Source organism: Ursus americanus, chromosome 22 (assembly GCF_024610735.1).
Source record: "Ursus americanus isolate L20-20 chromosome 22, mUrsAme1.1.p, whole genome shotgun sequence".
Classification (NCBI taxonomy): domain Eukaryota; kingdom Metazoa; phylum Chordata; class Mammalia; order Carnivora; family Ursidae; genus Ursus; species Ursus americanus.
Genome location: NC_142148.1, coordinates 30868302 through 30884201, shown reverse-complemented (window position 1 = coordinate 30884201; position 15900 = coordinate 30868302). Strand labels below are relative to the sequence as shown.

General features: G+C 39.9%; 1 protein-coding gene and 1 long non-coding RNA gene across 4 annotated transcripts in view; one reads left to right on the top strand and one right to left on the bottom strand.

Annotated features, from left to right (window-relative positions):
* LOC123799651 (uncharacterized) overlaps positions 1-14495 on the top strand; it is a 42774-nt gene extending 28279 nt beyond the window's left edge. The window contains exon 5 of one of the 3 annotated variants that reach the window (XR_006781670.2): positions 14358-14495. This is a non-coding gene — a long non-coding RNA (uncharacterized LOC123799651). The remainder of the gene's footprint in view (positions 1-14357) is intronic. The other 2 variants (XR_006781671.2, XR_015720945.1) reach the window with 2 other exon arrangements.
* MCM8 (minichromosome maintenance 8 homologous recombination repair factor) overlaps positions 1-15900 on the bottom strand; it is a 39667-nt gene that overhangs the window by 13033 nt on the left and 10734 nt on the right. Inside the window, exons 8-12 of the mRNA XM_045808798.2 lie at positions 14371-14456; positions 6386-6537; positions 5946-6141; positions 2822-2852; positions 2153-2293 (exon numbers count right to left, since the gene is read on the bottom strand). Coding sequence (XP_045664754.1) covers positions 2153-2293; positions 2822-2852; positions 5946-6141; positions 6386-6537; positions 14371-14456 — 606 coding nt within the window. The remainder of the gene's footprint in view (positions 1-2152; positions 2294-2821; positions 2853-5945; positions 6142-6385; positions 6538-14370; positions 14457-15900) is intronic.

Below are 15900 nucleotides of genomic sequence, written 5' to 3'. Positions count from 1 at the left end.
AAAATAGGATTAAAAATGTAACAATTCATAACTGCTCGTGTTAGCCTAATTTTTAAAAACTCTGGTTTAGCAGGGCTCGAAGACTTACATACAATACACTCCACTGTTTACAACATTTAATTTCCACTAATATTACAGTTTCTATTTTAAAATTAAATTAAATGGCATCATTCCAGGTCTAAAAAACATGAAAAATTGCCAATGTCATTTCTTGGTATTAAATTTTTTCAGTACCATTAAATGTATTTTGAAACCATTATCTGCCAAGATTTATTTCTTAAATTAAAAAAGAGTAAGAGAGGGTTTTCTGCGTGGCTCAGTCGGTTGATTGTCTGGCTCTTGATTCTGGCTTGGGTCATGATCTCAGGGGTCATGGGTCTGCACTTGGAGGGGAGTCTGCTTGGGATTCTCTTTCTCCCTCTCCCTCTAACCCTCCTCCCTGTGCTAGCAGGTGTACTGGTGCACTCTCCTCTCTCAAATAAATAAATAAACTTTTTAAAAAAATCTCATTTATTTATTTGAAAGAATGAGTGAGAGAAAGCATGAGTAGGGGGAGGGGCAGAGGGAGAAGGAGAAGCAGACTCCCTGCTGAACAGGGACCCGATGTGAGGCTTGATCTCCAGACCAAGATCATGACCTGAGCCGAAGGCAGACACTTAACTGACTGAGCCACCCAGGCACCCCTAAATATATAAATCTTAAAAAAAAAAAAAAAAAAAAAGGAGTAAGAGAAAAATGGAAGTTTTATATACCATAAGCAAAATGTATAAATTGTAAGATTTACTTGTATAGATAATCAGAAGGTTAAATATAGATAATGTGAAGGTTAAACCAGGCTTCTACCTATAGTACACTAATTCAAAAGTCACACACATATACGATATAAAAGAAAAGAAAGCTGTAACAATTCAGGTCCCCACGTGTACCTTTTACAGGTGCAGTCTGGCTAGGTATTCTGTTTTCATTTTTATCATCAACTGTTTCCCCTACAACTGGGTGCTCTGTGCCTCAGCTGTCAGGCTTATAGCAAGGGCTCAGAATAGAATTAAAAAAAAAGAAAAAAAAGAAAAAGTAGGCCCTGTTGGTCCAAAGGAACATGGAAACACAGATGAAATGTCAGATCAGGAATTAAAATGATGACTGGTTTAACAATGAAGCCTAGGGAATAAATAATGACTCTGACATGAAGGACAGTGGGTTTATAATGCAATGATGAGGTCAAAGAGGTTCTCAATCCTGGCGGCACAGCACACTCACCTGTGGAAGGTTATCCACACACAGACACTGGAACCCTAATCCAGAGGCTTTTAATTCAGTTGGACTAGGGCAGGCCCCAGGATTTGCAAAGAGTTCCAAAGATGACTGGGATATGCGGCCAGAGTTCCAACCCCTGAACAAAGATTCAGTAGCCACAGGACAACAACTTCCAAAGAGACCCCCGGTCTGGTTAAATTTTCTACACTGGGGGTGGGAGTGGTGGTAAGGAATGGGCATTCTCAGAAAGGACATTATGACTGACTTACCAGGTGTCACTCCAAGGCAACAACAAGTATTCCAACAAGCAGAACCTTCTAGGGCCATCATAAGCCCTGGCAGGGAGAACCACTAGGCTCTGACCGGCAGAGGCAGAATCTCCTTGGGCACCAACAAGAAGTTGGTCACAGAAGGTGCCTTGCTTTAAACTCCGAGAGAAGCAGTGGAGATGCATACAGAACAGATCTCTTACCTTTATCAGACTGTTCCTAAAGCTCAATACAGTGTTTATGGAGTCGTGTGAAGAAAGAATGCATGACCCTGCTTCCCTGCTTTTTACCTCCTCCAGTTATTCTGTTCATGGGTGAAGTCACAACAAAAAAGACTAACAAAGCTGATACCAAAAAAAGAGGGGGTTAGAGAAATGGTTAACATTTCACAATAGTTGACATCTCAACAGACGACCATGTCTGCACAGCCTGTGTAATAGAAACTGGCGCTATGTAAAGATGGCCAGACAGAAGTGACACATTACTCACACAAACCCCAATTCACTTTTACCACCAGACCAACTATATCCTCTGGAACACAAATACTACACGCTTTGAGAAAATTCACTTGTGAATCAGTCATACGTTTCATCAGGAATACATCAAATACTAGATGAATGATTTCCTACCTGTAGCATCTGACTCTTTCCCAGACCTGGATCTCCAACAACAAGGACATGTGGATCTCCTCGAATCGGAATTCTGTTTTTGTCATCTGCATATTTTTGGCTTCCTCCAAAGAGTGCTAATGCCAAACCTGCTTTAACAAGCTCAAGTGTGAAAGAAGAGGGGGGGAGAAAAACCTCAAAACTGAGACAGACATAAAGATGACCAGCGAAAAAGGGATGCTTCTCCTTCTATGTTTATATTTACCTGAGAATTTTTTTAGAAGTATGATTGAACTTTAGTTCTTTACCCTAAGAAAATTAACTTAAAATATAAACTTCCATAATGTAAATGATTAAAAAGCAAAAACTAGGAAGCATATAAGATCAAAGAAGTATTTTTAAAGTCACTGAGTAAAGACCTACCTTGGAAGGCATACATCTACTCCACAAAACTGGGAAATACTTGGTAGCTTCCGCTTTAACACTTAGCGTCCAAAGTCACTTTAAAGGTACCTCATCCCTATTAGCTCAAATTAGTAAGCAGCTTGTTCACAAAAGGAGCTGTAGTTTGCCTTTCACATCATTCATTTATGGAGAATGATGACATATTAAAATACTAATAACTGGTTAACAAAAATTAGCTATTTTTTGCCAACTTTATATATTTTTGGATAAAGATGAAGTACTTACTTCATGACCAAAAATGACAGGACAAAGTGAGCTGAAAAACAAAATACAACTTATAAGTCCTTATTTATGCTTCATTAATCCATTAGAAGATCTACTTTACAACTTGCTTAACTTGCTTTATTTAGCATCAAAAAAAAAGAAAAAGACAGGGGCGCCTGGGTGGCACAGCGGTTAAGCGTCTGCCTTCGGCTCAGGGCGTGATCCTGGCGTTCTGGGATCGAGCCTCACATCAGGCTCCTCCGCTGGGAGCCTGCTTCTTCCTCTCCCACTCCCCCTGCTTGTGTTCCCTCTCTCGCTGGCTGTCTCTATCTCTGTCAAATAAATAAATAAAATCTTAAGAAAAAAAAAAAAGAAAAAGACAAACATAAAATTTACGTCCCTCAAACTCAAGACATTTTATTCTAACAGTAAGTTCCTCAAAATTCTTGGTTAATTCATAAAGGAAAGAATGTTTTAAAAATTGTGCCTATGTAAGGGAGATGGAATACTTGCAAAGCATTTTATTTATTTTTTTGAGCGAGCGAGCGAGAGCAGGGGCAGGGAGGGGCAGAAAAGAGGGAGAGGGAATCTTAAGCAGTCTCCACACCCAACGTGGGCTTGATCTCAGGACCTGAGATTATGACCTGAGACAAAATCCAATCGGACGCTTAACCGATTGAGCTACCCAGGTGCCCCTTTGCAAAGCATTTTAAAGTAACTAAATATACTGTGGATCTATCACCAGCCTTTAAAATACCTCATAATCATGGTCTTCTACTTTAGGATACAGAACTATACTGTATATTTCATGAACACATATCTTTGTGTAGCCAAATCACTGGAAAGAGTGTAGCAGGTGAACTGAGTAAATAATATTTTAAGATGAGATAAAATGTCATTTCTTCAGCTCAATTCAAAGGATCAGAATAAGACCATATATGAATACAAGTGAATATATTTACATTTATCAGTTGTAAAAACAAAGATCAAGCAAAAAAAGCCAGGTGGAAGAGATGTAACCGATGTAAATCATTATCCCTTTTAATACATGTAAACACAGAAGATGGTGTCCTGCCACATCCCCTTGGTACCACTGTTAAGCATGCTCCCACATAATCACTGCTGGCTTCTGACCACGCACCTGCACCTGTCTGCTGAAGGGCTTTCTCTGGCGGCAGAAGCATCAGCAATAGGCAGGCCGGGCAGGCTGAAAATACTGGGTTATATAATATTCGCAGGAGTAGTCCCAAATTTAGGCCTTTGGATGGGAAAATAGTGAGGCTAGTTCTACACAGTCTGGTATACCAGAGGCCTCAAGAGGATTAAGCCCCGGATGCTTGTAGTAACCTCTTCTTTAAGGGACCATACACTGATTACCATCCCTTCTCACTCCTCCATTCCCTAACCAGTATTTCTGGGGATCACCTCAAAAATAAATGCTTACCCAAATCATTGCTTCTGAAGAAACCTAAACTAAAACATAACCTTCCACTGTCTTCTCCATTATCCTTTCATGGTCCTCCACTTGTTAATCTAGCAAAGGTGGACAAACTTTTTCTTACAAGGCCCGAACATAAATCTTTTCAGTTTTACTGTCTGGGTCACAACTACTCAACTTGTGCGAAAGCAATTATGTAGATGAATGGATGGCGCTGTGTTCCAATAAAATTTTATTTACAAAACCAGGCAGTCTGCCTAATATGCCACCCCCTGTGAGATTAACAGATGGATGGCCATGAAAAATTCTAGTTTTAATGCTGAAATCACAAATATAGAACTAAAGGGTAAAAGCAACCTGTGGGAAGAAAACCTTTCTAGTATGGCAGAAGGACCCTGCAACGGTTCATTCTTTTCAAAATGGGTAAAAGGAACCAATCAAGGAGGTGTTTTGATCTTCGGCTCCTCCCTACCTGCTCACAGCCCATTCATCACACTGTCCCTGATCCACAGATCACACCCCCCATCTAGCTCAGAGCACCAAACCTTCTCCCAGGGTAGGTCTGGATGGCTATTGAGAGGAAGTCTCTGAGGGTTTAAGGACAAAGACCCCCTGAGGAACTCCATACTTTTCTCAGTTGGCTAACATATTAAAGGCAGAAACAGTCAAATTCTCTTAGTGTCCTAAGCCTAAAGTAAGGAGAAAACAACAGGGTTAAGCGTTCTAAGTGTTCACAATGCATTTCAAAACTTCAGTTCTTTACTACTCTTACGTACATCTATTTTTCAGTCTCTCTTGTTTTCCTCTATTTCTTCAAAATTATCCAAGAAATTGTTTAAAAGGTTTTAAAATAACAGCATGCTGTGTTAATTATGTTAAATACATTATAAAATTTCATGTAATCCTTGGAACAACCTTCTGAGACAGGATTTCTTTTAAGATGAGAAAAATGAAGGAGGTAATAGATAACATGCTTCCAACCACGCTGGAAGTAAGTGCTTGAAGTGGGATTCTAACTTAGATTTAAGTAACGTTAAAAAAAAAAATTAAAAAAAAAAAAAAGCTCTTAAACACTTAAGCAAATATTGCCTCTACTTTTCCTCCTCTCTACTGCGTGGCAATAACATGGAAATAAAATATTTCAAAATACTTACTGAATGTGACTTCTATGTCAATCTTCTTCTTGCTTTTTACAAGTAAACAAACAATCCCCCACATACAACTAATTGAAATGACTGGAATTCACAATCCCATCACTCTTCTGCTGAGTAATCAACTTCTAGCGTGAGATAGTACATTTTCTTTATGGATTAAACTAGAGATCAACAAACTTTCCATAGAGATACAGACAGTAAATATCTGTGAGCCATTCCCTGTTGCAACTACTCAGTTCTACCCCTACAGCTGGAAAGCAGCCAGGCACTACATAAATGAATGATTACGGCTGTGTTCCAGTAAGTTTATTTATAGGAAGTGAAATTTGAATTTTATATAATTTGTGTGTCATGAAATAGTCTTTTTTTTTCAGCCATTAAAAAAATGTAAAAATCATTCTTAGTTTATGGGCCATATAAAAGTGGGCAGTTAGCTGGATTTGACCTGTGAACTGTAATTTGGAACCATTTTGACTAGTTTTTTGTTACTTGTAGCCAACAGCACCCCTATCGCGCATATACATAATAAAACTTCAGATAACCTCATACATACTTGACAATGAGTTTAAACAGGTTTTCTTCAGCTTGAATCTCTTGGATGGCATAAAGATCTTTAAGTGAGAACTCCATCAATGCTCCATGCTTACACCCATCCTCCGAAGTCTTTGTTTTCTGTCCTTTGCTATTACTAACAGAATTTGCTTCAATGTACAAAAGGAACATGCATTTGTCATTCTTATTTCGAGAACCTGTAAATTTCAAAGTATGAAATACAATAATTGGTATTTTCATTTTTCTCTACAAAGATTCGAATGGCATGAGAAAGAAAGGCACAATAAGCTACAGATAAACCTTTATTTTAAAGAAAAGTTTCACCTATGTAAGAAACAAGGAATTCCCTGTCTTAGTAGAGATTCAAAAGTACCTTGAAAAAAGATGAATGCTGACAAATTATTGAGGAACAATCAAAATGAGAAAAAAGTTATACAATACCTTCTTCAGCATTTGAGACTTTGACAACTCCAGTAATAGTCACTGTGTCTCCTGGGACACAGCTATCCACAAGATCGTGAACAAGTTCACACTCTATCGTTCGTGGAATCCGACCTGCTTCTCGCTGATCATCAGACATCAGCTCCTGGATTCTAAAAAGTTAAACAATTTTCAGTCAGTCTATATATTGACTTCAAGTAATTTCTTCAACATGTCAGCTATTCAGGACCCACAAGGTACTGAGCTAGATAAAGGGCAGATTAGTAAAAAAAAAAAAAAAAAAAAAAAGTTCAATGGTGTATCTAATATTACTTCAGCAGTTTTCCTTTAAAAATGGCAGGATGGGGGCACCTGGGTGGCTCAGTGCGTTAAGCGTCTGCCTTCGGCTCAGGTCATGATCCCAGAGTCCTGGGATTGAGCCCTGTGTCAGGCTTCCTGCTCAGCAGAGAGCGTGCTTCTCCCTGCACTTTGCCTACTTGTGCTCTCTCTCTCTCAAATAAATAAATAAAATCTTAAAAAGAAAAGAAAAAAAAAAGAGTGGCAGGATAAGCATATACGCTTGCCTACCCACTCTCCAAAATGTTCACCAAAACGGTAGTCACTAAATAAGTAAAGAGAAGTTTTAGAGTATGCAGAGGTGTTACTGATAAACAGGAGCTCTTGAAATTTTAGAAAACAGCAAGTGGGAAAGTATTGATGAATAAAACAAAATAACATCCAAAATACACAAAGGAAAAAGTTACAAGGATCAAAGAGAAGCGGGAGCGAATATTCTCAGCAGAGCCCTCTAATAGCCTTCTAGGTTGGAGCTGGCAGGAATGGAGAGTAGGGAATTCCTTGTTTCTTACACAGGTAAAACTTTTCCTCCTTTCAGTGGATGGCTAAAAGGAAATAGGAAAATCAACCGAAAGACAAGTCACAGAATAGCTGTTCAGAATTCTGGATGATAGGCAGGTAGGCGAAAAATGAGGGCATTCCAGCAAACCAGGCTTTACTGTTTAACAAAAACCAGAGCACTATCAGAGAAATGGATCCATCCGCTCTGTGAGGGGAGCTACAGCATCTAACGAGGGTATCAGAGCTTCAAAATAAAGCCTCCTCATTCTGGCATCTGAGGAGCCCAACTCCAATTCAAAACCATATTCATACAGCAAAATTTGACAGTCAAAACCCCTACCTTCTTATCCAGGGGAGCAGGCCTCATGAGGAAAAACTCCTACTTATAATACAGGAAAAGAAGTCTATCCTTCCTAGTCCAAATAATTTCTCATTGTTCATCAGATATTTCAGGATGAAATGGCAATAATTCAGGAAAGAAAAGAGCATCAGAAACAAACAAAAAGCTGCCTAAGAGTTTTTGAGAAAATCTTACCATCATAAAATAAGAGTAAGCGGCTATAAAAAGGGAACTATGGGAAAACAAATGTGATATCAGGAAAATTAAAAATATGTATCTAAAAATCAAATAATTATAGGAGGGAAACAAAAAACCAAAGAACTCTAGAAAATGGCAGAGAGAAAGCAAAGGGTGAAAAAAAGGTTAAAAGACCGATGAACCGTCCAGTGGACGTATCTGATAGGAAGCTCAAAGACAGAAAACAGATATTCTAGAGTCCAAGACAACTCAAACAGGATGAAGACACATTTATATGTACTCTCACTACTTCAGAACACCATCGGCAAAAAGATTTCAAAAAGCAGGAAAAGCGCTAAACAACAAAGGTACAGTCCAAATATGAAGCACATTAAAATAGGGGAGAATTCAAGGGAGTAGAAGAGAAGAGAATTCATTTTGATTTTGACACTTGGATCATTTTTTTTAAGGGACAGAAAACAAAACAACACAGTGACATAAATTACATTTCCTTTTCTTGGCATTTGACACCTTCCTTGTTTGTTAAACAAAGATGATCATAAAAATACGAATGCTCTTGTTTTTGTTAGATACGACCTATAAATTAAACAAGGAAGACAGTTATGACTGGAAAAGAAGTAAACCTTGATAATGTAAAATTAACATCATAGCTGAAAGAAGTCTAGCAGTAGAAGGGGGGGAAGTAAAAAAGCAAGTGCATCGTCTCTAATGTCCTTGGTTCACAGAGAGTGGTTGGGTAAAGAGAGAGAAGACATGAAAGGATGCTATCTAAAATTATGTATAAGACAACAAGAAGTTGTAGGAACTGTGGCATACTACACTGATTTTTAAAAAACATTTACATGCATTACCTTAGAACTTTTTTTTTTTTTTTTTTTTTTGGTCACACTCATATTCCAGTTTAACTATATAGCAATTATATAGCATGAGGTCAGGGGCTTAGAGCCTCTCATCCGTCTTCTTTTTACCAACAGAATTGATATCTCTCCCTCCAAGCACAGTTTGGCTCCCCAACACCTGGGGGTAGCCACCTGGAGCCCATCTGATGAAGCCAGTGGCGCATGTATTTTCTCACTCCACAGAGCCATCCAGATGGCTTCTGCAGTGACTTCATAAAATCTTCTGGGCCAATAGGATTTTTGTTGGCCTATCATGGGAACCAAGGCTTTAAACCAATCATGGCTTTGAAAACCCAAGTTACCAGGCTGGCATTTGGGATCTCTTCCAGGCTTTTAAAAAAAATTTTAATTCTAGGACAGATAACATACAGTTATATTAGTTTCAGGTATACAATATAGTGATGCAATAATTCTACACATTACTCAGTGCTTATCACAATGAACCCCTATTTCACCCTCCCCATTCACCTCCCCTCTGAGTAACCATCTGTTTCCTACAGTTAGGAGTCTGTTTTTTGGTTTCTCTCTTTTTCTCTTTGATCATTTGTTTTGTTTCTTAAATTCCACATGAGTAAAATCATATGGTATTTGTCTTTCTCTGATTGGGTTATTTCACTTAGCATTATACTCTCTAGATCCTCTATGTTGTTGCAAATGGCAAAATCTCATTCATTTTTAAGGCTAACATTCCATTATATTTATATATAAATACACACACACACAGACACCACATCTTTTTTATCCATTCATCTATCAATGGACACAGGCTGCTGCCAATGATTTTTAATTCTCAAACTTATTTCACAATTGCAGTGAGTTGAATTGTGGCTTCAAAAGTTATGTCTGGAAAGTTTCTGAACAATCAGCTGATACAGCCTTATGGGGTTTCCTTTGTACGTATGTTTTCTTTTCTCTCACTGCTTTTAAAATTCTCTATCACTTTTTTTTTTTTTTTACCATTTTAATTACTGTGGGTCTTGGTGTGAACCTCCTTGAGTTGATTTTGTTGAGTGCCCTCTGTGCTTCCTATATCTGGATTTCTGTTTCCTTCCCCAGATTTGGTAAGTCTTCAGTTACCATTTCTTCAAGTAAATTTTCTGCCCCCTTGCTCTCTCTTCTTCTGGGAGCCCTATAAGTAAATATTACTATGCCTGATGGTATTACTGAGTTCCTTAAGTCTACTTTTATTTATTTATTTTTTATTTTTTCTCTCTCCTGTTCTGCTTGCTTTTCATTACTCTGTCCTTCAGGTCTCTGACCTATTCTCCTAGTCTACTACTTATTCCCTCTAGTGTACTTTTAATTTCAGTTATTGAGTTCTTCATCTCTGATTGGCTTTTTTTTAATGTTTTCTCTTTGTTGAGGAGACGTCTCAGGGAGGTCCTCCACCCTTTTCTCAAGTCCAACAAGTATCTTTATGACCATTACTTTAAACTTTCTATCAGGCATATTATTTATCTCCATTTCATTTAGGTCTCTTACTGTGATTTTGTCCTGTTTTTTCACTTGGGACATATTCCTCTGCCTCCTCATTTTGTCTAACTCAGTGTGTCTGTTTCTGTGTTAGCAAAGTCAGCTATGTCTTCTGCTCTTGAAAGTAGTGGCTTTATGAAGAAGAGGTCCTGTAATGCCCTGCAGTGCAATGTCTCCTGTTCTTAAGAACTTGGCACTTCAGGGGTGTCTCCTGTGTGTGTTGCGTGTGCCCTATTATTGTGGCTGAGACACATTTTGTCTTCAGTCTGGTAGTCTATAATGGTTCTCTTTGCCTGTTGTGGGCAGGGTTTGGTCCCTGTGTTGTTAATGGGCCAGTCTGGGCCTCCCTAGGCTTGAGTTGAGTTGGGCCAGATGTTTGCAAGAGCTGCAGGAGCACCAAACTGCCGGGCACTCTCCCCGTATTATCCCGAGAAGCTTCTACTAGTGGGCAGGGCCTACAGTCAGACCAGATGTCTGTCCCCAGCCCACTGCTAGGTCCACAGATTGACTGGTGTAAGTGTTTATCTTCCCCTCTCCCCGGGGCAGGAGTCACTTTGAGTGCTCTGGTCCCTGTCAGGGCTGCTTGCTCACTGCCACACTGTGGCGCCACTTTGGATGGACTCCTGCAGGAGAACGCAGGGGTGATGTGCACAGTGCCAGAAAGGTCCACGTCAGCTGGCTGCATGAGGGGAGCCGCAGCCACTGGGAAAACTCCTGCCCTGCTTGGAGGGATTGAGTCCACAGAAAAGTACAGGGGTGGGGTGTGCTATTAGTAAGTTAGGTGGAAGGTGGAGAGTGTTGCATTGTCCTAGTTCCCACAGGAGTCCCTGTATCTAGGCTGGAGGTCAGGGGAGGGGAGATAGCACCCACAAGCTCTTTTGTTCTTGGAGAAGTCTCCCAAAGATCCCTACCCCTCCAGTATACACTCTGAGATTAGTAAACAAATCTCCCTCCTGTATACCCCAGGTATTTTTTAAACTGCTACTTCTATGCTGTATCTCAGCAAGGCTGTTTGTTGTTCTGTCTCTTTAAGGGCAGGGACTCTGTTTCCTCTCACCAGCCAGCTTTCCCAGAGCTGAGCTACTGGTTTTTAAACTCTCAGGTGTTAAGCCCAGCTGATTCTAAGAACTCACAAATTTAGGCCCCTCTGGTTTTCAAAGCCAAAGGTTATGGGTATTTGCTTTCCCCAGGCAGTTTCCCTGTGCCTGGGGTGCCTGCTGCAGAGGTCTGCTTCTCTCCCCTCCCTACAACTGCTGCTGAGTCCCTCCCACCCACAGTCTCGTGAATCCGTTTGGCTCCCAACCACATCTCCACCCTTCCTACTCTCTCGGATGTGCCCTCTTCTCTATATTTAGCTGTGGAGAGTATGTTCTGCCAGTCTTCAGGTTGCTTTTGGGGTTAATTACACTGATGTGGGTGTTACCTAGTTGTACCCGTGGGACCCAGTGAGCTTAGGCTCCTCCTACTCTGCCATCTTCCCTGGAGATCTTTAAAACTTCTTTAAATAATGAATGTAAATAAAATCACTGAATGTTAAAATAATAATTTTGGAATACATTCATTATACACCTGGATTATCCTCCCAAATCCTCTGAGGTCACAGCCAGGTATCCACACGTAACCTGCACTACCAGCCCTGCTCCTTCTTCACCACCACCAGTCCTCCACCTCCACCTCAATGCACACTCACACACTGGCAGCTGCAATGAGAAGTCTCAGAAGGACGCAACACGCTAAGGATGCCTTGCTTTTAAAAATCAGATAGACTTTTCTTATTAAAACGGATAAACAGAAAGAAAATAATAACAATTACTCCAATCTCACTTCCGAGAGAGCACATTCTCAACATGTTTTTGTATTTGTCAGTTTTATCACTAAAAACACTACACGTTTTATGTCATTTCAAACGATTCTCCTACAACATCATATTTAATGGCTACACAATAATCCATTGTACCATCCTATTTACAATATTTTCTTCAGATGTTTAGGCTGTTCCCCATTAAAACACACACACATACACACACTGTGAAAACATACTTTCAGCAAGCTATTTCTTCACATATTGTGACTGTTTTCATCAGGTAAACCTCTAGAACTGGGACTGCTTCAACTGCAAAGCCTTTGATAACACGTTGTAAGGCTTTCACCTTGATGCATTCAAGTATTTCAGTGCACTAGCTGAGAAACAATAATTTAATTCTTTATGGCCATTCCAAACTAAGCCTCAGAAAAAAAATGAAATGAATTTACTCTAAATGGCAGGAAGGCCTTTCACCTAGGGCAGATAGCCATTTTATATATCTACACATTGGTAGAATAAAATAATGTAAGCTAATATTATACTAACAGTTTTACTATAACTCAATCAAAATGAACTTTAGTAATACCTTACTTTTAAAGATTCAAGAAAAGGATTTAAATGGCCTCCTTTTTTTTTTTTTTAAAGATTTATCATTTTAGAGGGTGGGGAGGGGCCAAGGGAGAGGAGGAGAGAGAATCTCAAGCACACTCCCTGCTGAGTGTGGAGCCTGACCCGGGGCTCGTTCTCATGACCCTGAAATCATGGCCTGAGCCGAAACCAAGAGTCAGACGTTTAACTGACTGCGCCACTCAGGCACCCCTAAATGGCCTCCCTTTCTAAGTTTAATCTCCTGATATCAAGAGACCATCATTCAAATCCAATTAAAATATTTAAGCCTATTTTCTTGTCTGCTATTTTTATCAGAAAGCAAAGAATTTTGTTCAAATAAATGAATTACTCTGGACCTTCTGTGCACCTATCCTACTGTGAACCATACGGCTCCTCTGAGGCCCTCATCACCTCCTTCAGTGGTGAAAGTCCTACACAGGTTCTTTGTACAACCTTGTGAACTACAAGGGCACAAATCATGCTCAAGAGTCTGAAACACAGCCCTAAAAAAGAATGAAATCTTGTCATTTGCAACAACATGGATGGAGCTATACAGTATAATACGAAGTGAGATAAGCCTATCAGAGAAAGACTAATACCACGATTTCACTCATATGTGGAATTTAAGAAACAAAACAAACGAACAAAGGAAAAAAAAAAAAGAGAGAGAAACAAACCAAGAACCGACTCTTAACTATAGAGAACAAACAGTTGATTACCAGAGGGGATGTGGGTGGGAGATGGCTGAAACAGGTGAAGGGGATTAAGAGTACACTTACTGTGATGAGCACTGAGCAATCACTATATTGTACATCTGAAACTAATAAAACACTGTTATCCATGCTGGAATTAAAGTTTTAAAAAATAAAATGTAAAAAAAAGTCTCAAACACTTCTTTTTATAAAATGGAGAGTTTGTGAAGATCTCAGCATAGTGTACAATTATTATATATGTTGGAACAGAAAGAGGTGAAGCTAGGACAGAACTTGGTAGCAATCCACCTCACTTTTTCTCTAGGTTCTTAGTTTTTTTAAGACCATCACCTGTTTTAGCCAGGTTTCTTGGGTAGCACTGGGACTTCAAAACTACCCATTATTTTATATTCAGGGATGAGTTATGGGACTACGGCCAGATAAAATGGATAAATTGTTGGGTTAAAAATACACATACGGGTCACCTGGGTGGCTCAGTTGGTTAAGCATCGGCCTTCAGCTCAGGGCATGATCCCAGGGTTCTGGGATCAAGCCCCGCATCGGGCTCCCTGCTCAGCAGGGAGTCTGCTTCTCCACCTCCCTCTGTTCTCTCTTCTCTCTCAAGTAAATAAAATCTTAAACACACACACACACACACACACACACACACACACACACACACAAACCATATGACCTGCAAAAAACAGCTTTAAAAAAAAGAAACCTATAGTAAAATGCCTCACAGATAGTAAGAACATGAAACATGCCCATTTCTAAGCGATTCTTTAAAACTTTTAAACAACATTTCTCTCACAGCTCATGGAAAGAAAATCATAGAGCTTTGTTGGTCTACATCCAATTTAATGAATCAAATAAGTGAGAAATAAAATGAACTATTCCTTGGTAGCAAAAGGACATGATACTTGTACTTAAAATGCTTTCTGGAATCTGATGCAGAACAAATTTCAAATAAAGACAATTATCATTTAACACACAAACTCTTAAATAAATCTTTTATTATATACTTTACCTCTGTCTACAGATAAGGCTTACATAACACAGGAATACTATAGATTTACTTGGCAGTATGAGAGATCTAAAACCTGTGTTTTATTTATAGTCTGATTGCTTACTTGATTGACTGCCAGTCCATTGTAACCGTGAGAGGAGAGCTACGGAGAGCAGTGAATGACCTCCCTCGACATGTCGGCACAGGACACTGCAACAAGATTAATTCATATCCAGATTTTGATAAACTGCAATCACATCTCAGGAAAATGCAAGTTAAAATGTTTCCTTTAATATCGTTTTAAGTTGGTCTCAGAATGGTATTATAGTATAATGTACTACGAGCTTAATGACTTTCTATTTCCATCTCCATCGATTCTGTATTACAAGCTTTTGAGGCACTTTTTCAGCTGGTCCCTCTTGATTACTGCTCTTATTCTTTCAGCTGTGGGTGTATAAGGCTCCTCACAAGTCTCTCACAATAAGCCCATGTTTTTTCCTTCGTGCACAGTCTCCTGATCCTTGAATGCCCTCTCGCATCTAGTCCCACATATCCAGCCCCAAACCTCCCCTCTTCCAAAGTCTTCCTAGGTCTCCTTTAATCCCCAGCTCTATCTCACTTCCTTTTGCACTGTTTGTATAATATTTATTTATTTACCACAGAGACAATCCTCAACATGCAAATGAGTTGTGTTCAAGTTTTTAAATGTCACTTGTTTGCTATTTGGGCCTCAAGACGCACTTATAAATTCAGAGATTGTGGCCGACTGTATTTTCCAAATATGGTTGCAACAGCATCTCCCCATGAGCCTTTCTAGAATCCTCCCACTCCCCCCTCAAGCAATGGAATCTTATTTCCCTCTCCTGGGATCTGGACAGGCTTATGACTCACTTTGTAACCAACAGAAGGGATGCCACCTGATTTCTGAGGCTAGCTCAAAAGAGGCAAAGCCATTTTTTCCTGAGAGCTAGACCTATTTCTTAAGCTATCAGCAGCCATGTGAGCAGAATGAGTATCCTGAGCTGCCATACTGTGTACAAGAAGCCAAAACCAGCCCAGAGAGACACATGGTGGAGAGATGCCCAGCCAGCCCCCGGCCACTCTGGCCTCTTGCTGTTCGGCTCTATCTGCCATTTGACCACAACTCCATAAGAGACCTAGATGCAGAACTACCCAGCCAAGCAGTTCTTCCGAACTTCAGACTAACAGAAACCATGAGAAATAATTAAATGACTGTTGTTATTTTGAGCCACTAAGTTTTAGAGTGATTTGTGATACAGTAATAGTGACCGAAACACGATCTCCTGAACAACCATCTTTCTGGTCACTTCCATTCATGGAAGTTCAGACACATGCAGAACCTCTTCACATCAGTACTCATCTTACCAGTCAGCACTACTACCCACTACATTAGGGGAGGACATGGAAATACCCTGACCAAATACAGTTTACAGAAAATATCCAGTAAGTCAGGATTGAAATTCTGGCCTCTGGGGGTGCCTGGGTGGCTCAATTGTTAAGCGTCTGCCTTCGGCTCAGGTCGCCATCCCAGCGTCCTGGGATTGAGCCCCACATCAGGCTCCCTGCTCAGTGAGGAGCCTGCTTCTCCCTCTCCAACTCCCCCCTGCTTGTGTTCCCTCTCTCACTGTCTCTC